General features: G+C 46.2%; 1 protein-coding gene across 5 annotated transcripts; it reads left to right on the forward strand.

Moving 5' to 3' along the window:
- Positions 1-2,909: 2,909 nt before the first annotated feature.
- Positions 2,910-27,633, forward strand: mllt10 (MLLT10 histone lysine methyltransferase DOT1L cofactor). 5 transcript variants are annotated; one of them, XM_052054986.1, is made up of 18 exons: positions 2,910-3,284; positions 5,091-5,170; positions 6,080-6,134; positions 7,911-8,020; positions 8,375-8,478; positions 8,609-8,702; positions 11,122-11,211; positions 13,895-13,993; positions 14,384-14,711; positions 15,449-15,658; positions 15,864-16,325; positions 20,373-20,527; positions 23,151-23,268; positions 25,245-25,317; positions 26,285-26,490; positions 26,789-26,938; positions 27,031-27,077; positions 27,221-27,633. In XM_052054986.1, the coding sequence occupies exons 1-18, from the start codon at positions 3,122-3,124 to the stop codon at positions 27,512-27,514; spliced, it is 2,838 nt and encodes a 945-aa protein (XP_051910946.1). In that variant the 5' UTR covers positions 2,910-3,121; the 3' UTR covers positions 27,515-27,633. The 5 variants fall into 5 exon arrangements, with proteins under 5 accessions (XP_051910946.1, XP_051910950.1, XP_051910948.1 ...); XM_052054990.1 differs by having other exon boundaries at positions 27,226-27,313; XM_052054988.1 differs by lacking the exon at positions 13,895-13,993.

Below are 27,633 nucleotides of genomic sequence, written 5' to 3' on the forward strand. Positions count from 1 at the left end.
AAATGTCACACGGCATTGCCTCCTTGTCCCTCCGGTGCCTCTCACGGTTGTTGGGAGAACGACTGGCTGAGAAGGAGAGCTCATCCCCGGAGCAGGGTTCAGCGAAGCCCCCGCTGGCTGCTGGAGGAAAACCTCGCAGGTTGCGTTTTGGGACGAATTGAGGTCATTTGTGCTGGGGGGGGGGGGGGGGGGTTTCCCTCAAGAATGTTCTTTAATCACAGGTGATTTGAATCATTTGTACAATTATGATTTTTTTTGTTTCCTTTTTTAATACCGAGCGTTAGTGGATTTCTGCTGTAATTTTGGAAAATGTGTAATTCACGACTGAAGTTTCATTTTTTATAAGGTGATTCAATTCCGCATTCCCATTATGGAGATATCATCTATAAATCCAAACGCATCAGCCAGCCAACTCGCAGCACACGTTTGTTTTTGGATGGACGAAAATGGAGACTACCGGTCAAGGAGGCGAGGGCACTTGTAAGAGCATACGACTTTTTATGACACAAAGCCGCTGCCCCCCTCCCCTGCCAAAACAATGAATTCCACTCCACCCCCCACCACCCAGGGAGAATGTGATTTTACATGCAATCCGAGCCTGAAGTGTGTGAGGACAGTGGTGGGGGGAGGGCTCCCTTTCACCTTTCACCCCGTCGTGTTGGACCACAAAAAAAATAAAATAAAAATAAACGCGAAGGTGCATATCGACCAGCCCAATCGTGGTGGGACACAAAATTCATTTTTGGAAAATTTGATTTCTCAATCTAAATTGGGATATATTGTACTCATTTCAAGTAATTTAAGGTGAAGACAATGCAGTCACTACTGACGCAAAGTGAACTTTGGAACAATTACTTTGCGTATAGGACACACGAAACGAACCCTAAATGATGCAAAGAAATTGTGCTCAACGGCGCTAGTTTCTGGGCCAATTGAACACATGTTCTGAACAGATGTAACCAAATATAACACCGAGAGCACGTGAACGAAAAGACACAAGAGTGGTTTGCCGTCTTCATTTTTCACTGGACGATTGGTTTTTACTGCTCCTTTAAGCAAACGGCCGCGATTAAACATTGCGCGGTGACATGACATTATAGTCGTTATTAAAACATTGAGTTGAAAACAAGCACGCGGCATCTGTTTGTGAACACAAGTGCGACAAAATACACGTTCGACTCTCGGCTGTCACTACTCATTTGTTTAGGCTTATGAGGTCAAACTGTGAAAACATTCCTGCTTCTTCAGCTGAGTTCTCGCTGCAAACCACACACACACACAAACATGCGCGCGCGCACGAAAGAATTAAAGTTGTGAGATAAAATAAATATTTATATATATATATACTATATATGTAAACTTTTGCAACTCTTGACATGTAGCATCTTGGTTATCATGCGTAAATATGTCCATTTTGGAAAGAGGAAAGATTACTGCACGAGTAGCCAGAATTTTCTGCAGCCCGAGAAACATTACAGATGATCCGGGCGGACTTAATCGAGTGCAAATTGTTAAAAAACAGACCTCAAAAAAAACCCCAGTATTTGTAATTTTCAGTGTTTTAGTAGTTCCATGGGCACCTCCACATTGACTGCTCCCTCCAATGCCTCCCTTTGTTCTCTCCGCCTAATAGGTTTTCCCCCGCCGTACACAATTCACTTTTTTCCTTTTTCTCCCCCCTTTTCCCTAGCTCCCCATCCCCCCACGCCCCTTTTAGTGGAGTGCCCAGTGTCGACTGGAGCATTTGAGCAATTTGAAATTAAAGCAAACAATGGCCAGGCACTCCCAGGGACCTCTCGCTCACCATATTACACGGAGGACGCTCGTGTGCTCTTGCGCATTATTGGCAAGTCATTACGTTTCTCTGGAAACCGAGAGCAGGAGCTCGCTCTGAGGAATCGGTGACGCAAGCAGCAGCTGAGTGCTTGGAATAGTCGACACAATACGTGTATGCATGTGCGCGTGTGTTCTCGAGCACCGTTGGCAACGGCATGGGGATGCTGTCAAAACAATATACAAGAAACGATACTGGCATTTTTGTTGATCACTTCATGTTTACGAAGGACTAGATGGAAGAATTCTTAGAAAGCTTTCCACATTTTTTTCTGGCTTGTATTATGTGCATGTACATTTCTCATTCCTGAAGCAATTCTGCTCAGAATGAAATGCCACAGCGTAAAATGCACACAATATTTGATCTACTTAAAAGGTGAAAAGACAGGCATATCAAAGGCATGATGAAGAAACGGATTACAACAAGTAGTCGAATCTTTTTAAATGCAAAGCTAAAACCTGTAAATTAAGTTTATTCTTACTCGTAATAGTAATAACACTGAAGCTCATATAATCCATTTAAGAAATTTAACTGCATGTCGAACAATAATGTTTGTAGACAATCACAACTATTATAAATATATAAATATATATATGTGTGTGTGTGTGTGTGTGTGACGTCAGAAAACATCAAGTCTCCAGTTGTCTCTGTACCAAACAAATCTATTCAGATTCTATCATCAAATCCATCCGGTGTGTAACTAGTGTACTATGTAATCTAATACATACATAGTTTGTATTCAAAATTTAAAATCACTTCATCTATTAAGGTTTAAAATGATACGTTTGCATTGCACACTTTTCCCCCTCACGTTGCTTTACACAGTAATGTTTTAACAAAGCAAATCAACACTAGATCACAGTGCGAAACGTCCACAAGGAGTAATGCTTTGAGTACAAATGATGGCACTAACACGTAAATAAGTTAATAGGATAAAATTATTTTTTTGTTTGATGCGTATTGAAATGCAATGGTTCACATGCGCCAACCTATCTTGTACTTCCGGGAAGGCTGCATGTACGCCAACGCGCCTTGCGTCATGACGCACTTCCGGTTTCACTTGGAGAACACCCCTCCCTCCTCCCCCCGACAACCTCAAGATAGCGTCGCGAAGTGGTTGTTTTGGTTGAAAATATCGCATCAAGAAAGCACGTAAACACGTTTAAAACATGGGAATTCGGACGAGTGGGACCAAATGCAGCGCAGGAGAGGATCGACGGACGCGTTAAGCGAAGGATTTGACTCGTCTTCCTGTGGTATTGCTCCGCATGTTCAATTTCTTCGTAGATGGTCTCCGGAGAGCGTTGTCTGCTGGTGGACACAGAGTTGTCGACGAGTAACATGAAGGAGATGATTGGAGGGTGTTGTGTTTGCTCAGACGAGAGAGGCTGGGCGGAGAACCCGCTCGTATACTGCGACGGACACGGCTGCAACGTCGCTGTGCACCAGGGTAAGCTCGTCCACTCGCCGCTGAGCTAGTTAGCATTTAGCTTGCAAGCTAGTTAGCCCGGTGCAAGGTTATGGAAGGTCCGGCTGCCAAGGCCAAGCTCGAGGGCACGAAAACGCAACTGCGATCGCTGGGTCCTATTTGTCAAGTGAGCCGCTGTTTTTCAAACACAACCCGAACGTTATTTGGTCCTGTATGTCTGCGCCAGGGTTTTGACACAAAGCAGGGAGAAGCGTCAAACTGTCAAAATGTCATCCATGCGAACATAGGGTGTGAGGTAACGCTCACCAACCGCAAAATAATGCCAATACTCGATGTGTTCAGTAAAGGTCGCAATGATACAAATCTGTGATTCTCTGTCTAACAAATGCTAAGTGTTGACACTGGCTGTGTTGACAAACGCTGCCACTCACCATGTGTGTTAGACTTACTTGGCACGAAGAAAACAGAACCCTCCCCACGAGCGTTTACCTCTAAAGTAGGGTTGAACAATTTAGAAAAAATAATCTAGTATTTTGGGGCCAGGGGGTTGTTTCTTGGTATTATTTCGTTTCAATTACAATATAGAAGGCAGTGAAAACACACTATTATTATATATACTATTATTAATAAAAGCCAACACTCATAATATCTATTTCCCATAAATTTCACGAGACAGTCATTTCAAAAATGTCTTCAAACAAGCCTGGTGTTGGCCTACCCTTGATGTCACTGAACCCTTGATGTCAGAGTACCCCGCACGTTCACTTGAACGCGGCGCTTCTCTCCCATTCACCAGCACCTTTTAGTGTGTCACATCCCCCATTGCACAGCGCTTTATGCAAGCCGCGAGGAAAGGAAACGGCGTAACCGAATGTCACGCCAATTAGCCAAATGCAAAGTAGTGACAGTGTCCGATCGGAGCCGGTGTAATGCAGCAGTAGGTTTTGCCAGAGCCATGCTTTTTCATGTCTTAATTTCATCCCAACTTTCTCATCTCCTTGTAGAAACAGAAGTAGCGGAATTAAATGTATTCCATATATTTTTGGGGGGTCACTTGACATTGTAGAAGTAGCAACAGTCATTAATGGAGGACAATTATCAAGCGACCAGTTTCAGTGACTTTCCCAGGATGATCATTTATCCAGTTCATGGCAGCAATTAAACTAATTGCCCGCTAAGGGCCTGCCTTTGATGAGTACGCATGTAAACTTTGTTACCCTGCTGTAATGAGGAAATGAAACATATTCGAAGAGACTAATGCTGTCAAAGTAGCATTCTATTCTGGCAGTTCATTTGTTTTTCAGTTGGTGTACTATCAGATGGGCGGTTCCCATCACCGGTCCACGAACAGATAGGAGAAAACAAACAAACAAACAAGCACATTTAGTTCTTTATTGAAGAGAGTATACTGTACACACTGCCTTCCATAATTCTTAACACCCCTGGTCAAGATGTGTTCTTTAGTTTCGAATAAATAAATTGTTAGGATCCCTGATGATAATACTCTGCCGACAAAGCAGCACCTAAATTTCTGCAATGTTTCACTAGATGGGAGAATACAGAAAGGGGGATCTTCGACCATTCTTATTTTCACAATAGCTGTAAATCCTCCAGCAGCCTGAGTCCTCTTCTCTGCGCATTCCTCTTGAGCACATTTTGCAGGTTTTCAATGGGGTTGGGGTCTGGGGACTAAGATGGCCATGGGAGGAGCTTTATTTTGATTCAATTGAAAAACAATCCATTTATTTTAAGAATTTTAACACGTCTTAACCAGACATGCCCCCCCCTCTCTGTTGCTCATTGTGCTTTGTTTTAATTTCTCTGCAGCCTGTTATGGCATTGTACAGGTGCCCACTGGTCCGTGGTTCTGCAGAAAGTGTGAATCTCAAGAGAGAGCGGCTCGGGTGGTGAGTCTTGCCTTCCATCTGGTCTCGCTCATTTCTACTTAAAAAAAAAATTGTACTACCAATGTTTTTGGGGTGGAAATGCATATTGCCCTATTTCAACACATCGCAGGGAATGGGTAGGACAACGATTGCGTTGACCATTGCCATGTCACGTGAAACCTTCACATTATCCTTAACGTATGACACAGCCTTCATGTAGATGGTTGAAGCTTTGATGATATACAATGTTGATTGTTTGGCTTTCTGGGGGGGGGCTTGAACACTCTTGAGTGCTGTTTACGTTATGATTGTGGCAAGAAAGCTCGATTTCAGGTTGAAATGTCAGACAGCCTGAAACAAATCTGTGTTTCTCAAATAACCACGTTTATTTGAAGAACACTTATTCCTTTTTTTGCCATTGTCCTAAACATATTTGAAGCCCCACCCACATCTGGCAGATCCGGTCAGCACCAATTACTGTCAAGTGTCACGCATCTAATTAAATATGCGTGACAGGCATTGATAGAGGATTATGGGCATGTAACCGAGGCTCCCTTGTTTCTGCGTCCCATCTGTGGAAGTAGAAGTTTCAACTTAATTTGACCTTGACAAACAATAAAGACCTTCACAATCGCAAGCATTTGTCAAACGTAGACGGACTTTGTGTTGATAAAGGTGTTTACAGTTGAATGGATCCACTTTTCAGACTCTACACAAATACAATGGATGAACACCACAATCCAAAGTTTGAAGCGCAACACTCGCAGCATCACTTTAAGACTTCAGAGTATATTTCTTTCACGTGCTTTTGCATCACATGTGCACGTTTAAGTCACACAAAATGTACACGCTGAAGTATCGCCAAACTGTCCCGATACAATGAGTGCCGTCGCCACCATGGCTTACTTGGTGCTTCTCGTTGATCCACAGAGATGTGAGCTGTGTCCCCATAAAGATGGCGCCCTGAAGAGGACGGACAATGGCGGTACGCGGCGTCACACGCACACACAGCCACGCTCGCAGAGCACACTCTGCCCCTTGTGTCGTTAATTGCGTGTCGCCGGCAAGTTAAAGGCGTTTGAGCGTGCTGTGAGAGCTGCTGTTTGGTTAGTCTGTGAGTGTGTGTGCTGATTTCTCTGCACCTTCCTCTCCAAGTCTATCTTTTATGTGTGTGTGTTTATGAGGGGGTGGGCCAAGTTGGGTATAGTGCATAGCCTGTAAGGAGTCTCCTTGCCGGGTTCACCGGGAGTTCAGTTTGGTTGAGAATGTAAATATTCTGTGTGTGTGTGTGTGTGTGTGTGTGTTTTGAATCAGCTAGAGAGAGGCACAGCTGTGGGATTGTGTCCAGGCCTGTTGGGAGGCATCATGACAACACTAACACACACCGTTTTACTACTTTCTCCTTTCTTTTAGCCTTCCCACGACCCTGCTCTTGCTTGTCCTTTTCCTCTCCCCCTCTCCTTCCCTTCCATTTTCATTATCTTGTCTCGTCCTGTCAGCTCCTCTTCCTCAACTTGTTAAACTGTGTACATTTTTGCCGCCGGACAAGAAGAAAAGAAAGTTGAACTTTATTTATATGGCGCCAATTTGCGACGCATTCGTAGCGTATGTCGGCGTTACTCCTTTGTATGTGTTGTGGCGACCCAGCAGAGAAGATGGAGAAATGTGTTTGGAAGGATTTGGATGGCATCGTTTGCATTCTTAGCTTCCCGTTGAGCGTCGTCTATGCTTCCCGGTACGTTTGCTTTGACCGAAATGATGGCTGTGATGCACTCAGGTCAGTGATTGTCACGGTTCTCGCCTAACCTTCATACCAAGAGCTTTGTTTGGCCATTGCGACTCGGCTTCCCTTGAATTTCAACCACGGCGCGAATATGTTGACAAAAGTTCACCGTCCAAAGACGTTGGCCTTCTTGGTTGCACGGCTTCACAATAGGTGTTTTCTGGCGACAATGTGGATCGTTAGCTTGAGGAGCAAGGCCGTGCCACTTTTATAGTCCCGTTTTATAGGCCTCTTCCAGATTCTTGAAGGGACTTCCAAACACCAACATGCCCCATTTCACACCCGCCGCCTTCTCCCTGTCCCGCCCTCTGCCTGTCCTGCCAGCTGGGTCAAAGGCAGGTCAGAGGTTCAACTGTAAGTTTAAGCCTGTTTTTGTTTCCTCTGTGAGGCAAAAGACAAGACACCTCCGACGTGGCAGAAGTCTTCCACTTCCATCCGACCACGGGCTCACTTTCTTCTGCCTCTCCTCAATTTGTCATTAATTCTGCTGTCAAAGTGTCTTTGCTGACAGGCAGCTGCCGTGCCTGTTAAATGTCACAATAAAAAGCCTCTTCACTTAATTGCAACTGTATCAATGAAAATGCGACCGAGGCTTTGTGTATTTCACTTTAGACGCAAATAGAGCCAACTCTCTTGGGCGTTCTCCGCTAAATATTCTATGTACCGAACTGAAAACTCTCTACAAATGGAATTTGAAGACATGTTGGAGTTGCACATGAGTCACAGGCCGAGGTTTGTTTGTTCAGCGACGGTCCGTTCAAATTTCCCAGTTGTAGTTGCAAATGACCCTGAACCAACCGTGGAAGTGAATTTTAATGTGCACTTGAAGCTGGTACCATCTGTCACGTTTTCTCACTCCAAACCGCTTGCACACATGACATTGGTCTGTGCCATGACACAGCAATCAACAATTAGTGATTGAGTGAACATTGGTTATGAACCAGTGAATCATTTTTTTTCTTCTCCCAAATGTTACAGGCTGGGCCCATGTGGTGTGCGCTCTTTACATACCTGAGGTGGAGTTTGCAAATGTCTCAACTATGGAGCCCATCGTACTCCAGTCTGTGCCCCATGACCGCTATAACAAGGTAATAAGTCTGTTGCACTCGAGTCCAAGTGATTTGATTTTCGAATATCTGCCGATGTAATAGATTAAACTCACTACTGTTTGTTGTGAAAGTGCTCTTGAATAAAGTTTGATGAGATCGGGCTGGTGAGCATTCCAGGTGCCAATCTGATACAGTACTTGGGCAGTGCACAGAGAAGACAAAGAGAGGGCGTCCAAATTGTCTGCAATGCATGTCAGCTCCTTTTGTCTTTTGCTAGCCACCGCACTTCGAAAATTCGGCAACCGGGCCCCAATTTCCAGTGGTGGGATGGGGATCGGTACGACTCCAGCGTCTGTCCCTTTATGTGTGTTTCTGTGACATGTGTTTGTATAGACATGCTATATCTGCGAGGACCAAGGCAGAGAGAGTAAAGCGGCCACCGGAGCATGCATGACCTGTAACAAACATGGCTGCAGGCAGGCCTTCCATGTCACATGGTGAGATGCCCTCACGTCGTATTCACCTCACCGCTCGGAGGAGAGGCACTTTTGAAACTCAAAAGAACTCAAGACTTTCAAAATGTGTCACCGTCATCCTGGCGCCGCTAATGTGTCTGCCCGGCCACAGTGCCCAGTTTGCAGGGTTGCTGTGTGAGGAACAAGGGTCGGATGCAGACAACGTCAAGTACTGCGGTTATTGCAAATACCACCACAGCAAATTGGTAAGTGGCCATCTCTGCTCGGCACAATTTCCACAAACCAATAAAAACAACCTTGATGTTCATCACGACAAAGTCCGGCAGGCGAGGCAAGGCAAATGTATTTCGCTTTACTGCAAAGCGGGATCTAAAAATCCAGGTTAATCATAATGGCAAATGGCATATTTCATGCCATGCATTATTTAGATTAAAATGCTCTCCATTTTGTGTTAGTGGTCAAGTGGCCTGCCTCCGGGGAGCTTGCTTTGCTTGAATTAGCTTGTGTCAGAACACTTTGCTTTACTCTAGACTTTTTTTTTTTTTAATCCACTTGAATTAGACCAGCTCGAGCTGAGGTCTGTGTTAAATGTTTCTGTAAGCCTGTTGGTCGTGACGCACAATGTTAGCTCATTCGTGACATACAGTCAATACGGTTGGCGTTAGGATGGCTTGCCAGGAAGTGCATTTATTTGGTAAAAAAGATCGCACATTGTTGCTTTCAACAATCATTCGTTCGTCCAGTCATCCATTCAGTCACTAATTGGTTTGTTCATTCTGATCAAATTCAGTGATCACTCTACTGTCATTCTTCTTTTCTGCTCACCCACTAAGCCTTTTTCACTCCTCTGCCACATTCCCTACTGCCTTTTGTCAGAAGTGTATAACATCCAGCTACATTTTATGGTACATGTCAGCACCAAGGGCACTGGTTAGAATTTTCTTTTTGCATCTGCTGATTCCTCGGATGCGCCTGTATTTACTGTGTATTGAATTTTGCCCCAATAAGTAGGCTCTCGACCGCGACCTCTGTGACTTCATATCTATTGCGAGTCATTTATTTACTCTTTTCCCGCTTGGCAGAGAATGGCGGCCTTCAAGTAAAGCCTTGAGTTAACAGCATAGAGTATCAGCCTTCATTTTTTTTTTCCTTTCAAAAATAACACCAACAATACCATGGACAGTTTTGTGTTCCACTCTGCACATAGTCTTCAAACTTCGGTGCAGTTTTAAGCTACCGCGTATGATTACCCCATTCAAGGGAGCGAGTAACCGGACCTGAGCTGGGCATAGTATCGGCACGGGATGAACAGCCTACGCACTGAATTCCTGCTGCTGCTGCTGTTGGGTCAAGCGCGGCTTTTGTGTGTGTGTGTGTGTGCGTGTGTGAGGGAGAGAGAGACACCATCTTGTCAATTGATTAATTGCCCAGCCTTACATCCAAAAACAAGATTATAGGAGCAAGAAGGGTCTTCATTGCGCACCATTCCAATCATTTGAATTAATCCATACAATTCATTGGCTGACTCTTGACTGTTAGACAACATACTGTTAAAAACATATGCTCTATGGATATATTGCTCTTTAAGTAGCCGTGGTAGTATGAAAAGGTCCGACAAGCGTTTTAATGTGAGAGCACAAATGGGAGAACTCATGCTGTCATATTGATTTGTGTAAATGTTTTTGGCTGTCGCTGTAAATGCCGGATTTGTATGGCTCACTCTGCCAGAGGGAATCGGTGGTGAGCGGAGCCGGTTGGCTTTCAGAAAACACTTAGTGAACAATGTTGACAGTGCCTCTCGAGAAAAGAGTCGAATTTTAGCTGAATTTAGACCACGGCTCGTTCTAATCACGTCCTCGCAAGTTTTGTTGGCAAAATGGCACTTTTTTTCTTCAAGAAATGTATGTGTCAAGAGTCTAACTAAGACATTGAAAAACACCAAATCATGTCGATCTGAAGGTGCACAACAGCAATCAGAAAGAACAATAAAAATACTCCAAACTAAATGCAGTCCTTAACATATGCCTGGAGGTAATATCGCTGCTTGTTCATCACCATGGCAACAGACACTATGAGCAATATCAAGCAGGCAAGGACTTCCCAAAGTCTCGTGTGATACCAAATAAAATTGTACCCTTCAAAGACACTGCGGTGCAGAGTGTTGAGGAATGTTTTGTTGTTGTTTGAATTCCACTGCTAGTTCCTCTGGCCTTCCTGCATATAAATTTGCTTGTCGGCTGTGCTTCATGTTAGTCTGAGCAGGTCATTCACAGGAAATCTGCTCTTTTACCCCCTGCGCCCCCCCCTGTATGTCGAAAGTCGGCTGTATACACGTACACAATCATAAGTAGCGAGTTTGTGCCCGTCGATGTTACGGCACTTGCCGACCAAAACTTGGTTTTGGCACTCTTAAAATGTTTAGCTTTGCACTTGCAAAAAAACAAAAAAGTCATTTCACCACTTTTGCAGCATACAATATTCACATGGAAGTTTTGTGTGACCGTTTTTTGAATTTCGACTTTTGTTTTTCAATTTTGACCTGACCTTCTGTCATTTTCTTTTTTCCCCCCTTCACTTTTTTTCTTGAGTTATTCTAGATTCTAGTTCAAGCCTCTTTTCTTTGAACTTCATCCAATAACTTGGAGTTCCTCTTTACCTTTTTAGCGAAGACGCAGGGGCCGCACTAGTAGATCTCAAAGCTTAAGTGACTCTTCCTCTCAGTGTATGGATAGACCCCCAGACCAGGAAAAGAAGGTAAGAGAGCCTTCAGATCTTACCCTCTCTTCGCCTCCCACCCATAACTGCGACTCCACCGGAAATATGTACTGTCGCTTTTACACGCCCACATTGGGGCCATGCTCCACCGCTACACAGAATCAGTAGTTCTCAATTTGATTGACATTGGTAGGTTTCTTTTCGATGAGTTTCAAAGAGTTGAACCAACAAGACAAAGGTCGGGGGGGTTGGGGGGGGGGGTTATGTATTTATTTTTGGGGGGGCATCATATTGATGAATTGTTTAACAATGTGTTTTTGTGAAACTGATTGTTGATTAAGTGCATCTTGAATCTGAGGCAAAAATGATTGCCCAACTTGACTGCTTGCAGCAATGGCAATGTGACTGGATATTCCGTTTGAATCGGTTGGCAGTAGAACAAGGGAAAACATGTCACCAACCATGGGAAGTTGAGCAACCACTCAGACCTGCAGCATTATTGTGCTCAAGATGACATTGAAACGGGACTACAGAATTTCACCTTCCGTACAAAAATGATTTACTGGTTACTATTCCCCCTCATGGAGAGAGGATATTTAGTCAAATGCCCGTTTTAAGGATCAGTCCCAACATTTGAAATTGTGTTTTATGACCATTTTTTTGGGGATTATTGTTACAGTTCTATCTGTACAGGTCAGTCGTTTCTCGGGGTGCTATAAAAGTTGATATGAATCAGAAAATCTATTCGATTTGCCACCACCAAGTAATGCATTTACAAGTCTTCAGAAGGAAGAATTAAGTCAAAACTGCAACATTTTTGAAGATCTGAGAAGAGCACAATCACTTGCACTTTTAACTTTTAACTTTGTTGATGCTGAGGGCTGATTTAGATGTGAAAAAAGCCCAAAAGCGCAACTGAGCGTTTCACGTGGATGCCGTGATTGTTTGCAAAGTGAAATCCAATTTGTATCTTTTCAGAAAATGTTGCTTGATCTGTTTGTGGAACGGGGTGCTCACAAACTGAGGTTCTACTGTTGGGTGTGCCGTTGACTGGCTGCTTGCGTGCTTGCTTGTACACGTCTCGTCAATTCTGCTCACCTCATGTGAGACCCTCCAGTCAAACTCCGGCTGGGGCTGAAAGAAGCGTAAACATGTGCAAACACCCCCCCCCCCCCCCCCCTCCGACACACACACACACACAGACACACAAATCCTGCAGGAAGCGGCAGAGGGGGATTCTTGCCAGGCCAGGGCAGATTATACCCCCCATACCCCTTTCACTTCCTGTTCCTCCATTTCACCCCGTCTTCCCTCACCTCTGCAGGCTCGCCTCCCTCTCCCCTTTCCTTTTCTTCCTGAAGCATTTGTGCTGAATGGCTACTACCAAACAGGCAGTATATTGTGCCGCTTTATCCTTCCTGTACGACTAACACTGTTGACATTTCGGCTCTTATTCATCAGCTGTTTAAATGTTTTTACAATGGCATCTTAATTTTGTGCCAAAATTAGGCATTGTGAGACATTCATTGTCAGTTTTCTTTTTTTTTTTGCCCAGTGCCTTGCCACTATGGTCTGCTTCATAGACTGAATAATGGTTTGACAAACCCTCAAAAGAAGATTGATACTCTTTTTTTTTTTTTCTCCCCTTGCTGAGAACATAATGTTTACAGTTCTCGTAATGTCTTAAATGTAAATAAAAGACCCAAGTTGTATGGTCACTCATTTAAATGTAATGACAGGGTCTGCCGAGTCGTCGCCGCTGTTTAAAGTTCCACCCGCCCAAACGCGCACAAGTTGAGCCTCAAAGATTAGCATTAGCTCAAGGCGGCTCACGGGCCGCTTCCAGTGCAGCTGCTGTCTCCCATTTCGGCCGGTGGGGTCTGTTAACTGCCACTCAGTGCGGAAGTCTGGCTAAACTGTCACCAGCTTTCATGTGATCATTTCCCAATGAGACCCCGAGGGCAGAGGCGTTAGGGGGGTGGGTGGGTGCGTGGTGGGGGGGTTGCGTCGCTCCTGAGTTGCCGCGACACTGAGCGTCATCAATATGTCTCTCAGGACCGATGCATATTTTCACAGCCTGTCTAACTGCCGGCACGTGTGCGCGCACGCCTGTGTGTAAAAGCCCGGATCCGCACCGGTCTGTCCATATGCGTGTGCAAAGAGGTGTCGGCGTGTGGGATGTTCATGTGAGGCGTAAATGCGCCGGCACCCGATCTCCGCCTCACGGGTGCGAGAGGAGGGCTGGCTGGTGTGCAAAATGGAGATGGTGTAAATTGAGATACAAGCGGTCCAAGAAGATAGGCTATGATTGGATGAAACAATGAGATCTTGTGCACTTCTATGACACACGACTCCAAAATTCAGCAGGCGGAATTCCTGTTGCTCTCTGTTTCCCCCCTCATCTCTCTTCCATCACTCTCTTTGTGCTTGTGACGCTTTCATCTTGGAGTGATCCTTTGAAATGTAATGCTTTTTCCATCACGCACACGAGCGCACATACACACGCACACTCAGTGCACAAGATACGCATGCACGCATTTACTCCACAGTCCTGCTCCTACGATTTAGTCGCTATCTTCTTGGAAATAATCATTCCCAGGCATGGTTACATACATGTTGAGATGTCTACAAATATTTCCCTTTAGCCTTGCTCATGTGGTATTTCCTTTGTTTTCCCCTTTCTTTTTTTTTTTTGCCTGTTTTTGTACCCTTTAATGCTCAGAAACACAAAGAACGGGACAGACACAAACCCAAACACAAGAAGACCTCCATGGACATGTCCCCCTCCCTTGTTCTCCCAAACATCATGGTCCCAGAGAAGGTGAGGAGCAGCCTTCTCTTTTGTTTAGTGAACTGCTCTCTAAGTAATTCAAAAAAAAAATCTCTTGTTTTGGTCATCACTGGGTTGACTTCCCTTGGTTGGAGACATGTTTTCATTGTAGTTAGTTAGCTTGCTGAACAACAAACAAAACTGCCAAACACCAATTTCCATTTCGGTGTCTGTCTGGATAAAGGTGTCAATCAAGGAATTGTGGAGAAATTGTTCTCAAATTTCCCAGTGAGTAATGCATGGTCTGACCAACAAATTCCCTGCACTTGCAGGAAGCCAAATCCTCCTACGGTGTTTTGTGAGTTTTCAGCGCGGCGCCCCCTTTTGCGTTAACACTCGTGATTCCTCTTTCATGTTCTCTTTGCACCTTCTACCCTCCAGACCTACACCAGCAGCAATTCGGTGGTCGGGGGCCCCGCTCTCCCAGCAGCCTCGCAGAAGCGGCTGGATGACGCGAGCGCCCGTTTCACCAACGCCAACTTTCAGGAAGTGTCATCCTCTCACTCTCTGGCAAGCTCCAAGGACTGTCTCGCCGCTGATGCCGCGAAGGTGGCTTCTGAGATGAAGAGCAAGAAAACTCCCGCTGGAAGCCACGCGGTGGGGCAGAGGGGGGGCCGGAAGTCTCTCACCTCCTCGGGGAAAGCGCTCCCCTCCGCTGTGGTCACCATGGCAACCTCCACATCTGCCTCCACTGGACCTTTCCACCAAGGTAAATTGAGAGTTGAAAATGTCCCTTCTGAATGTTCATTTTGTACACACACAAAAAAAAAGCCTGCGGTTACAAAGACGGACGGGGTGGAAAAGTGTCGGATCAGCTGGCCGTCGACCCACCAAATGTGTTTGTGCTGTGTGACTGGATTCTGACCGGACTTCAGACTTTTTTTTTTTTCCGTGTGTGGCCTTGATAGCAGTGTTTTGTCTCCGGCCTCTGGCTCCTGTAATCTAGGTATTTGTCTGAGAAAAAAAGCACATGCACACAGACATGTGGGGGGTGGGAGGGGGGGGGGCTGAAGGAGTCGGTGCTTTCACTAAGCTCTTGTGTTTTCTATAATCAGAACCTTGAGCTCTCGTCAGGTGTGTGTTTTGTCTATCGAAGGAGGAGCACAGTGCGGTTGATTCCCCCCCCCCCCCCCCCCCCCGCGTACTTCCTTTGTGGGAGGACGACACGAAGAAGGGAGTGCTCACTTTAGAGCGGATGGAGATGAATAAAACAAAATGGAATGATTATTTCAGTTATCTTGTTTTTCCTGTTCTCACGCTAATGGGGAAGAAAAGCACATGAGCCGAGAGATGCTCCTCCCATAATGTACGCTCCCGCCGCCCCCTCCCGAGCGTTCCCCCCCCCATCCTCGATCGGATCTTCACTGCCCATTTCAAAGCGTTCCATATTCAATTGCCTTATCCCATTTCCTCTTGCCTTGGCCTTGGTGCACCTGTCTTATCAAGGCCTGCTGTTGACGAGTGCCAGCAAGACGGCCTGTGCCCCCACATCCTCTGATTTCCTAAGCTTCGCCGACTCCTCCTTGCGCCCGGGAAGCGTGACTTCCTTCTCATCGCCGCCATCTTTCAGCTGCCTTGTGAAGCCGAGTTCAGAGGGCGCCGCTTCAGAGGGAACCACCAACCTTTTTGCCTCTCTTGCGACGACCGCTCCTGCAGGTGATGGTTGCACTCTACGTTTGTCAGGTTTTGCCTCACCATTATTCGAAATCAAATGATCCCGGCCGTCAGTAGAAAGATGATATTGCTAAAGCGAAGAGACGATTCATCGGGCATATCCCGCACAATAGAACCAAACTTATTTCCCTGGAGTTTTCGACAATTTGTCAGCTTAATAGTCAGTGCTATTTTCTTCTTCTTCCAGTGGGCGGGAAGCTGTATGACAATTCCCACAGTCTCTCAGCCAGCGAGACGACGAGCCTCAGTGGCTCGGCCGTCTACAAACGGCCGCAGCCCTCCGCCATCGGCCCGGGGAACGCTGGAGCAACCGCGGCAGGCGGGGAGGATGGAGTCAAGAAGAAAAAGAAAGGCAACTGGCGCAACAGATTTGGACCTTGCTTCACAACGGACGTCAAGCCACCAGAGTCATCATCGCCCTCCCTCGCTTTGCCCACCACCTCCACGGCCAACGCCTCCTCCTCTTCCGCCGCACCCCCACCCACGTCCTCCTCCATGACGCTTTCTGGCCGGCCCGGCTTAACTTGCAGCGGTGGTTTAGGAATGGGAGGAGGCGAAAGAGTTCTCGGGGTCATAGGTGTCGGCAGCGGGATGCAGAAGTCCCCCTCACTCCTCAGGAATGGGAGTCTGCAAAGCAGCGGCGGAGCAGGTGAGAGCGCAATCATTTAACCTTGGCGTTTTTTCCCATTTTGACGCCGCCATTTGCACTGAAGGCGTTGGAGCCCTAACCATTCAACTGGGAAGCAAGAGTGTTGCTAAAATTGCTACTGTGTTGTTACGGTGTCTGACATGGCATCTGTTCACTCGAGGTCTTGTCAATGTGCTGCTGCAAGACTAATTGGGATAACCGTTGATTGTTATTTTGGTCGGTTTGTTGTTACAAGAAATTAATTTCCATTCTTGAATAGAGGCTCGTTAAATACACCGTCTTATGTCTTCCTGATGACTGAAATTTTGGTATCGAAGCATCGACGAGGTATCCTGTACACTTCATTCCAAATTATTATGCGTATAGGATTGAAATGAAACGTATTGATTGGGCGGCACAGCGGTCAACTCGTTAGCACGGCGACCTCACAGTTCAGAGGTGCGGGGTTGGATTCTCCGCCGTTCCCGTGCGGAGTTCGCATGTCCTGATGGTTGTTCATCTCTGTGTGCCTTGCGATGGGCTGGCAACCGGTTCAGGGTGTCCCCCAAGCCGACTGCCCGAAGACAGAAAAGTGTGAAAAATACCAAATTTAATTGATGCCCCATTTCAAATCCCAAAGCTGCTTTTCTTTCAGTTACCCAATGGTACTGTGATTGTATTAAGTCATTGCTACATTCTTGTTGCACCTTTTCTGTTCTTTAGACCATGATGTCAGGTCATTTGAGCACATCTTCATGCAATTGGTAATGCGAAATAGAAACGACAACCTTTTTTCATTGGATAGAAAGACATTCATGATTACCTGGAACCATCAACATAAACCCCAGCAACGCTTATACAGCAGACCTTTTGGAATAGACTTCTTGCAATGAAATTTTGCTCTGTGTGTGTGTGTGAAGCTACCCAGCTTTTTTCCCCTTCTTCTTTGTGTTCGGTTGCTTGGCAACTGCTTTGGAGTTCCCCTCTGCTGGAGGAAATGGTTCAGTACAGCTCTCCCATCCCGCATTTCCGCTTTCTTCCAGGATTACCACCTTTTTGTTTCTCCCCGCTGTCTGCCAGCTCTTTGCTCTTACCTTGTGTCTCTGCTTCTCACATCCTTCCTCTTCTGATGACGCTTGCTTGTTTTCCAAAATGATGCCGATCTTCTGCAAATGAATCTACCGAGACACAATGTTATTTGGTCGATGTGTCTTGAGTCCTGAGAACAGAATTGTATTCACCTTAACTCAAGTATTCATGTTTTTGTTTTATATATATATATTGGTCTCCAATTTGTAATTAATATGTGTGAGGAATTTCCTTTTTATGTTGCTTTGATTTGGACATTCAGTTTGCTGATGTTGACAAAAACTGAAAATACACCAAAGATTAGCTGCTTAACCCTAAACTCTAAATGTTTTGTGTGGGATATTTGACTGATTTCATGTCACTGCAAACTTGTGTTCTCCAGATTGACCACAACTGTATGTTGAATGGGGATAGCTACTACAAAGCCATTTATCATTTCATACATATGTATTACTTTTCCCGTGTCCATTTTTTTTCTGCTTAGTAATATATGGAAGGTGTCTTTTTGGATTTCTTTTTGTTTGAATTCCAAGACGAGGCACGGACACAGGACCAACTCATTTATTTCCGCTCTGGTGGTCAAAGGAAAGTTAGCAATTCCCGACGTGTGGCACGTTTGTTGCTTTTCCCCATTGTACGATGCTATTTGTAACCACCGCTGGTGTGGGAAGGTAGGGGAAAGGTGGCTGATATGGCCTTGGCATTGTGTGGGTGCGTGCGTGCGTGTTAATCATGTGTTCGTCTTCACACTGTAAATATTTAGCTGAGGGTTAATGTAGGGCAGTTATGGGGAGAATCCTTGGGTGCCCTCCCTCCCCCATCATGCGGCGTCCTCCCACCATGCTGATGGATAGATAGTTAGCTTGATAGATATGTGCCGGTGGGTGGCGAGGGGCAGGGCTTCGTTTTTGGTTAGGTTAATGTTTGACGGTGGGGGGCAGGGACGGGACTCGGGTGTTTGTGCGTGGTGTGGTGTGAACATGAATTTATTCTGGCCAATGTGTGTGTGTGATGGAGGGAACGAAAGTGGATGGATTTTTTTTTTTGTATCCCACCCCCATTTTAACAAACTTTAACATTTTTATTTGTATTATATTTGTTTTAGTTTAGATTATTATTTTTTGATACACCTCATTTGTGCGCATGTGTTTTCAAAGGGTTATAAGTCGGGAAATATTCTTTGACTTTTTTTTTTTAATTGAGGTTAAGTAACTGAAAAAATGTTTCTGTATTTTTAGTAGTTCCGAATTGTTTGAGCCAGTCGACTTGGCAATCACGAACCTTGAGGGTGATTGTGCTTGCACATCGCAATAACTATTCACGCAGCCAAAGTGATCCTTAACTTTTAATGCACATGCACGGTTGCTTGCGCACACACAGAACACACACACACACACACACACACACACAGCTCTCAAAGTGCAGAATGAATGAATGTGAGTCGCACCATGCTTTTTCTGCATTTCAAAATGATGCAACAATTTAGTTTGTCGTTGAAATTACAATCGAGAAAAGAACCACAACATTTTTTTCATATTAGCAGAAAATTAATTTCACCTCATCTTGCTCCCTATTTTAAAATGTCACAGATGTTTTGAATGGGGAAAAAGGACGGAGTTTTAGCGCTGGCTCACGCAAGCAAATGCGTGTCAGAGTTCTCATCAGACCTTTTGAGCAAGTTGAATGTCCTGTGGCTGAAAAAAAATATTTATCGTATTTGAGTGTTATGCCATGGGTGCCGTTTAGGCCGTTTTCCTCTGGCATGTGTGTTCTAATTTCTTGAAATAATTGTAACACTGATACTTCTTTGTTTAAAATGTATTCACATCACCTGTAGCAAAAGAGTGCAGGGAATTCAGCTTAAAAAATATTTTTTATACGTGCGTGTGTGTGTGTTTGTGTGTGTATATTACATATACATTACACATATATTTTTTTTTCTCCAAAAATAACCGTGCCAGCATTCCTAATAAACAATCCTCAATGTTTAAATGAACCTCGAGCCCGTGATACATCCATGCACCGTGGGCTTTTACTTGCGCCTCAGTTTGCGTAAGAAGCTTTTCATTGTTGTATAAAACGAATAAATGGCGGCGTTGGTCTCGCATCCAGCTGCTGAACATCTCGCAGGAGCGCATGCCGTATGAGTGACTGCAAGCCCAGCTTTTGCTGATCCATTTTTCTGGTGCATATTACAAAGTGTTATAAATAGTATGTAGGCCCGTGCAGTGTATAGATGCCCCCCCCCCCGCCCCCTCCATCATCTCCCTTCTCCCCTCCTGGCACAAAGATCTCTTGTTCCCCCAGTGAATGTATGCTGCCCTGAGCCATTCAGGCTTTTGTGGGACTGAGAGGCCCTCTCTTCCCCCCCGACCACCACCTCTGCTGGGGTCAAAGGGGGCCGGGGCAGGGCTTATCCCGGTTAGCGGCTGAGCATAGGAGCGTGCGCATGCGCGCGTGAGGCAGACCAAGATAAGAGGATGAGGCATACAAACACACGCACACACTGTAATATTGTGTTTTACTTGTTCTATTTGGTTTTCTTTTTTGGGGTGCAGGGTAGGTGAATTTCCTGCACCTTTCAGTCCAAAATGAAATATTTGTATTTACTTCATCCCTTGTAGTTCATTTTTAAGCTGTTAGTTTCAACTCCTTTGAGAACAGTGAAGCTTTGAATGTCATAGAAAACCTTGAAAATGGTTTTGAAATTTATACAGGAGACCGGACAAGTTTTTGTTGTTTGTTTTGGTTTAGGTTTTTTTTTTCTCCTCCCTTTAAGCTTTACCAACCAGAGTGGATATATTTGGGTCCAAAAGTATCGATCAGCAAAGCACATCCTCGAAGAGCACTGACACGTTTTGATTCGTGTTAATGTTTTGTTCACTTAGTTTTGTTGCTTTTTTTTTTTTTTTGGTATCCTTATTCAATCGTGCGTCTGATCTTAATCTGAAACTCAGGTTTTCAACTGACTGTTCACAGGTGTTTTCTCCGGCGGCGATGGGTCGTCTTTGTCGGGCCCTGGCGCCGTCGCCATGGGCGGAGTCAACTCGGACCAACTGCAACCCGCGCCTTCGCTGGCCCCTCCCTCTCCCTTCACCGCCACCGCACCCCTGACCGGCACGGCCACCACACACGTGAGTCCGAGCACAAGTGGCGTGCCAATGACACGCAAGCACACTTATCCTTCGATTTGGCTCTTTCTCGCCCAGATATTAACACGCCGTTTATTCAACACCCTCTGTCAGGCCAGCATTTTTTACGATGACGTGTCGATTATAACTGCAGTAGCACCCAAAAAAACCTCCCCCAAAACAAAACACCGCTCACTAATTAAAATAGCTGCACAAATAAATCTCTGCACGGTATGTAAACTATGTGCCAGGCACATGCGTTGTGACCTTGTATGAATTGTCTCTTCTTAGTGAGTTATTGGATGGCTGATCGCACTGGGCATGCGCTGAGGTCTTCAGTTTTATTCACAATTCTGAAGATTCCTTTGCCCCTTTTGTTGTTTGCCAGCCAGTTTTGATTACTCATGGCCTTCAGAGAAAAATCCCGTATTCTGGAAAATCAAGTGATGCTTTTTTTATTTTATTTTTTTTAATCCTGACTAAAGTTAAGGAATGAAACAAATTTTCAGGCGCCGGGCAGGTGTGGGAGGCGCAGGAGCTCAGAGAGGGAAGGGAAGGTGGAGCCAGGCCATTTCAATATTTCAAAAGAAATCATTGGATCTTAAAAATAACTTTTTTTCCTTTTTTACATATTGTATATGATACGATTTTAAGGCTACATAAATGTCATTCTCATCCTAATAAATGTACCTGAAAATATTTTGGTAGCTTTTTTGGAAGCACCTTTTAACTGCCCTATAAAGAGAGAAAGGGAGTGCTTGGGGATGTGTGTGTGTGTGTGTGTGTTGGGGGAGGGGGGGGACTAATCTGTCATTACTGACCTCGGTGTCCTTCTTTTCAGAATGTCCTCAGAGAGAATTTTCTGTCAGTGTCCACACAACTCCATTTTTTCTCCTGTGTCCCCTTAGCACCTTTTGCTCTCTGCTGCTTGTTCACACATCCATCCTTTCTCTCCCCCTCCACTTTCTCTTTTACCCCCTCCCAATTCATCCTTCTCTTTCTAACTCTCCCTCTGTTGTCCTGTGATGTAATGACATCTGACAAGCACCACAGTAGGGATAGAGGGGCTGCTCTCAAGTGTGTTTGTGTGTGTGTGTCCGTCCGTCCGTCTGTGTTTTGGGTCGTTTTGATTTTTCAGGCCTGACATTTATCTTGGCCGGTACCTCTCTCTGTTCCTACCGAACAGGCCTCGGGAAGCGCAGGAGACATTGGCTATTTGCTGAGTGCATATAGAGGAGTTTCACTGTGGTCGAGAGAGGAAAGTCATTTCATCTGAGCTGTGTGTTGCACACAGAGCATATTTGACAATAAAACTTGACTTGACTTGACATTTGGACTGTATAGTGTGTCCATGTTTAAAAGTGAGAGAAAGGGAGACCCATCTGAAGAAAGCATGTGATCAACTCCTGCGCATCTGTAACGCATACACACGCACACACACACAAAGTTAACCCAACCAAAGAATTGCGACAGCAGTCGTTCGTGTGTGTTCAAGACGGACTCAGGCCATTTGTTACTTTCAGTCCACTGGGCCGCTCCGGGCTGCCTGTTACTGGCTATCCGCCTAGGACAGAATAAAAGGGAGAGCGAGCGCCTTTCGACGAAAAATGGATGTGAATGAAAAATGACTGTGGATGGGAAGCAGGCAGGAATAAGGCACAGGGAAGAGGAGGAGGGGCGGTGAGGAAAAATCAGTGCCATTTTCAGTGCAGGGAAAATGGACAGATTGGATTTTTGTCCAGCGTGTCTTTTGTGTGTGATGTTGAATTAGTAAGAGGAGACAACGGATAGAGGAGAGTGTAAATGGGAGCAGTTGTGCAGGAAGGACTCCCCCGTAGCACAGCTGTCTGCACCTACGCCCGCCCAACCGTGCCCCTCAAATGAGTTTCCATGAGTCAACTTCTTCGAGAGGGTGTTTTGTTGACTTGGCCGTGGTAGCATTATGACAACAACAACTCTGACGATCCAATGAGGCGACATCTTCAAAAATAGTTTGATGCTGTCATTCACGCGATGGTAGTTTTTTTTTTCCCCATCTGTCTGATAGGACCAAAGCAGTTTGGCATTTTGTTCCCTCCCCTCTTATCTTTCTCGGCCCCCCTCACTCAAACCGCACCCCTTTGCTCCACGGCCCTTATTTGGGAAATACCTTAATTGGATTAAACTCTATGCATCAGAAACACTTTGTCAGCATGTCGGCGTTGTGTCACTTCTCTGAGGGGCTTTAGGCCTCACGTGTGAAGCAGGACAGAAAGAGGTGGCGTTGCCATAGTTTCTCGTTTTATCTCTTCCCCCTCATGAAAATTTTAGGAAATTTGTGTCCCTCAATTATGATCTTTTTTTCTGTCTAATCAAACAGAATGTTGGGTTTTTGTTTTTAACCTGAATAAGGGTGTTTAGACTCTTACTTTATCCACCGTTCAGATTCGACACTTTCATGATATATCGTATTTATTTCAACATCCTCTTCATGATTCCTGAAATTTATGATTTTTTGGCGATTCTTTTTTACTTTGTAGGAAGATCGGCAAAATTATTTGAATGAAGACTTTGAAGGAGTGAGTTTATAAGGAGTTGGGAGTTTTCTTCCCCCTTTTTGATTATTTCTGTGTCTTTTTGTCCTCAGGTGAGTGCCCTTCCAGGGTCAGTTTTCAACATGGCTCCCTCACATATGTTTGGTAACCGTCTGAATCCGAACTCTGCCATGGCAGCGCTCATCGCCCAGTCGGAGGCCTCACCCGCAGGTTTGGAGCTTACCCCATGTGACACAATCATGTGTGCGAGAGGGATCGGAGGGTGGGGGTGGGGTGGGGGGGATAATGGATTGTCACCACCCCCTTCTCGTGGTCCTGCACAAAGGTCACGGGTCAGCGCTGGTGAAATTTTCAAGCTCCTCCCCATGAGCTCTTGTGGAACCCCGCCCCACCTCCTTTCTTCCTTGGGAACTATCAGATGAACACATGGAGTGCCTTTTGTCATGCACTAAGTTTGACACGCTTGCCGTTTCTCCCGAAGAGGTTTCACAGCGAGAAGCCTTTCAAAATGAGAGTAGTTTCTTCCTGAAACCAGAGATGAGAATGATTTCAAGAAGAAGAGAAGACTTTGGTCGTCTGATGCCGCCACCATCAGTCAGATCCTTTCTGACCCGCAGGTTAACTCGCTAATCAGGATGAATGACAGGGCCACAAGGATGTATTGTGCGTGTGGGCGTGGCCTCGGATGTCTGTGCGCGCGCGTGTGTGCACGGGATATGTGATGTGCTCGGTTGCGAGAGAGTAATGGTATAGAAAGTCTTGGTGTAATTCTAAAATACGATACGCAGATTGGAAGCAAGAGATCGTCTGGCGGATCGGTGCGGCGTCTGTCTTGGTGAAGAAGGAGCTGAGCCAAAAGGCCAAGCTCTCCATTTACTGGTCAAGCTACGTTCCAACTTTCACCTATGGTCACGAGCTATGTGTCGGGACCGAAAGAACGAGATCCCGGATACAAGTGGCCGAAATGAGGGTGTGCGGGCTCTCCCTTAGAGATAAGGCGAGAAGCTCCGTCATCCGGGAGGGGCTCAGAGTCGAGCCGCTTCTCCTCCACATCGAGAGGAGCCAGATGAGGTGGCTCGGGCATCTGATTCGGATGCCTCCCTGGTGAGGTGGTCCGGGCATGACGACCCAGCACACGTTGGAGAGACCATGTCACCCAGCTGGCCTGGCAACGCCTCATACGATGCCACATTCTTACTTTGTATGTGCAGACTTGCCTCGGGGGTGGGGGTTGGGGAATGCCAAAATTGCCCCCGCTTCAAATGTACACTTTTTCATTGCTTAACCTTGCTATTGAAAATGATTGCGGGATGTGGATGTGAAGGGCCCCACCAATGGCTTTTCCATGTGCCCCTAAATGCCTATCACACCTCTGGTGTTTTTCATATAAATACACAAGGCGCATCTCATCTCCCCAATCTGTACCGCTCAGAACTTCAGATGCGCACACAAAGTATGAAAAAGAAACGTGTGAACGATAACAACAGGATTTGATAGACAAGCAAATTGATTGCAATTGAAAGAGTGGGGGATATGGAAGAAAACCAAAGAATCATGATTTAAATGGCAGTCGTTTGAAGTATGCTGGGTACACATTATTTCCACTTTAGGAAATTGCATGTCTCCGGTACGGTATATTTTCTTCCCGCCGTACGTTTGCAAACAGGCGTGCGCACGCGGGTGGAAGTTGCGCCCGTTTACTTTGGCAGCCAACTCTCGTTGCCTTTTGTGCGCGCGGTGGGAGGCGCCAGGATGCGAAGGGTTGCGAAGGGAACGCACATTTGCTCTCAAGTCAAGGCGACGACTATGGCGCTGACCCAGCCGGCTAAATGCTTCGATTGACTCTTTTAAGTAGGGGGGAGTTTAGCGCTAGCATGTCAATGCAAACGTGTCTGCGTGTGCATGTGTGATTCATTACTCTCTCTGAGGGAAATGAAAGGAAGCGTCTGGCCAGCGGCCCAGAGGAAGGCGGACAGAGAAAGAGAGCGAGCGGGCAAAAAAGCCGCATCCCTCATCAAGTCGCGCCGACTCTACAAGGCGGGCGGGTCGTACGTGTGCCCGGATGTTTGTTTTCGTGCATGTTTGCGTTGCCCCGAAAAATGAGTTTGACCACTTTTTTTTGTCCAAAGTGTGCATCCGGCCGGCCTTTTTAATGGAAAACCTGTTGCGCGCGTGTGCTTGCATAGATCAGGACGCCGGAGACACGGGCGTCGGTGTGCAGGGCTTCTCAATAAGGGCTTCTCCCAAGACCACGCCGCGGTGAGTGTACGCACACACTCGCAGATGCTCTTCCTCCCTCCATCCCCATTTACATTCCAAACTGACCCCCCGCCCGCCCCCACGCATCCCCCGCTCTGCTTTTCCCTCTGCTGGCCCCCCATCTCATCTTTCTTCCACTCACGCCACACACACACACACACACACACACACACACTCCCCTATTTAGTGCCTACAGGCAGTTCTCGCTCTGTCAGCCAACGATAACGTGTGTTTTTGAAGGTGGTAACCATCCTTCGACTGCAATTGTATTTTTCTGGTTTTATTCACACAAGGAAAAACATTTTGTTGCTTTCCGGAACTGTTTGACACCTTCGGTCAAGGTAGGAATACTAATGACAGAAATCGTTTTCTGTTTTCTGTGGGATGGATGATTTCGTTTGAGAAGGTTGGTGGAGACAATTGTCATTTTAGTATTTGACAGCCAAAACATTTTGTTTTACCCGTTTATAATAATAATGTAATTCTTGATGATTGATTATTATGGTTTGGCAATTTCAAATGAAACTAGAGAATTAATTGCAGCATTTATTTTTTTTTGCACGTGAATGTAATCTTAGCTTTTTTCAATCATTTGTGTGTGTGTGTGTGTGTGTGTGTGAGATACAGAAGTGCAAAACACCCTTCTTAAAAATGTATCCAGAGATTGTGAACACACAAACACACAGCGATCGTCAATTTATCAACGTTGTCCACTTCCATCTTTGATTTTGCACATCCACTTTTCTCTTACACTGTCTCTCTATCACCTCACACCCGCACACCCGGACACAGACACAGTCTGGCCCCTGTTCATCAGAGGCCACTGTAACAACAAATTGATGTCGTTTTATAGCCAGCAGTGTCCATGTTTGTCTGACATTTATGTTTGGTCGTTAATCTGCCCATTGACCTCCCTATCGCCCCTTTTCTGTCTGTGCTCGCATTCTCTGGCTCTCCTTTTATTCAGCTCGCCAATTGGTGGCCTGCAGATCCGCTATGACTCGTCAGGGTCGTTGCCGGGACCAGGGCTCGGGTTGCTAGGGGCCGGGGGAGGCGTCGGCGGCGGCGGCGGCGAGACGCTGCCCCCGGTGGCCACCACCATAGAGCAGCTCCTGGAGAGGCAGTGGAACGAGGGGCAGAATTTCCTGCTGCAGCAGGGCGCGCAGGGCGATGGTGAGAGACAACACGCCGTTTCCGCGGACATCATTTGGGGGAAAGAGAGAGGCCGACCCCCTCGGGTTGAAGTTCTTGTGTTTGGCAAGTCCCGCTCCCGCGTCAGGTGGCCCTTCTTGGCCTCTGACCTCCCTCTCTATATACCAAATCGGTCAGTGGCGAAGTGAGAACGGGCCATATGAAGTCTGTGCAGTGTAGCATTTAACCGTCTTGTCGCTGGTGCCGGTTTGAAGGACCTCTGCCGCGACGCGCTCAAATGTCAACTCCAATGCGGTCCCGTTTTCTCTCTGTTTGTCAGTGGTGGGCATGCTGAAGTCTCTCCATCAGCTGCAGGAGGAGAACAGGAGGCTGGAAGAGCAGATAAAAACACTCACTATGAAGAGAGAGCGACTGCAGCTTCTCAGTGCCCAGCTATCGGTGCCTTTCACGCCCACCTCGGCCTCCTCTGGTACACCCTCTGATAAGTCAGGATTTATGACAAATGTGCAGACCCCTGCGTCTCTGCTTTCATTGAAGTACCGCGATCGCATTTTGTTGTAGATGTAAAGGGGGTGGCCTCTGACTCATCGTTACCCGTGGCAGCTCAGGTAAATCACTGTTGGAATGAAAATGGCATCAGCTTATTCATGTTTACTATGCTGAGGGTTGGGGGGGGGGCACACTAAAGCTTTTTACCTGTTTTCAATAGTTTAGCCTGTATCATTCATTCAGCATCTGTATTCCTTCTTAGGACAGCGCGTCATGTGGCGGCCACAGCAGTAGCGGCTCTACCTCTTCCCTGTCAACCCCGCCCTCACTTTCTCAAAGCCCACCTCAGCCGCAGCTAAACGGCATCGTCGCCGCAGGGACCACCACCCCAGCCGGGCTGGGGAGCATGTCTGGACTGATGGGCGCCTTTGGTGGCGGAAGCGCGCTGGGCATGGGGGGCATCTCTGGCACTCTGAACGGAGTGATCCAGACGCCGGCGGGGACCGGAAGCCCTCACGCGACGGGAGCTTCAACCGTGCCTGTCAATAACAGGTAGTGCGGGCGTCCTCGCTCGCTTACCCCACTTTTGCCCTCTGCTATCCGGGTTCGTTTTCCACTCGTTACAGCCCCCTCTCAGTCCACATCATATCGATAAAATCCAACTTCAGACCTTTG

This window comes from Hippocampus zosterae, chromosome 20 (assembly GCF_025434085.1).
Source record: "Hippocampus zosterae strain Florida chromosome 20, ASM2543408v3, whole genome shotgun sequence".
NCBI lineage: Eukaryota > Metazoa > Chordata > Actinopteri > Syngnathiformes > Syngnathidae > Hippocampus > Hippocampus zosterae.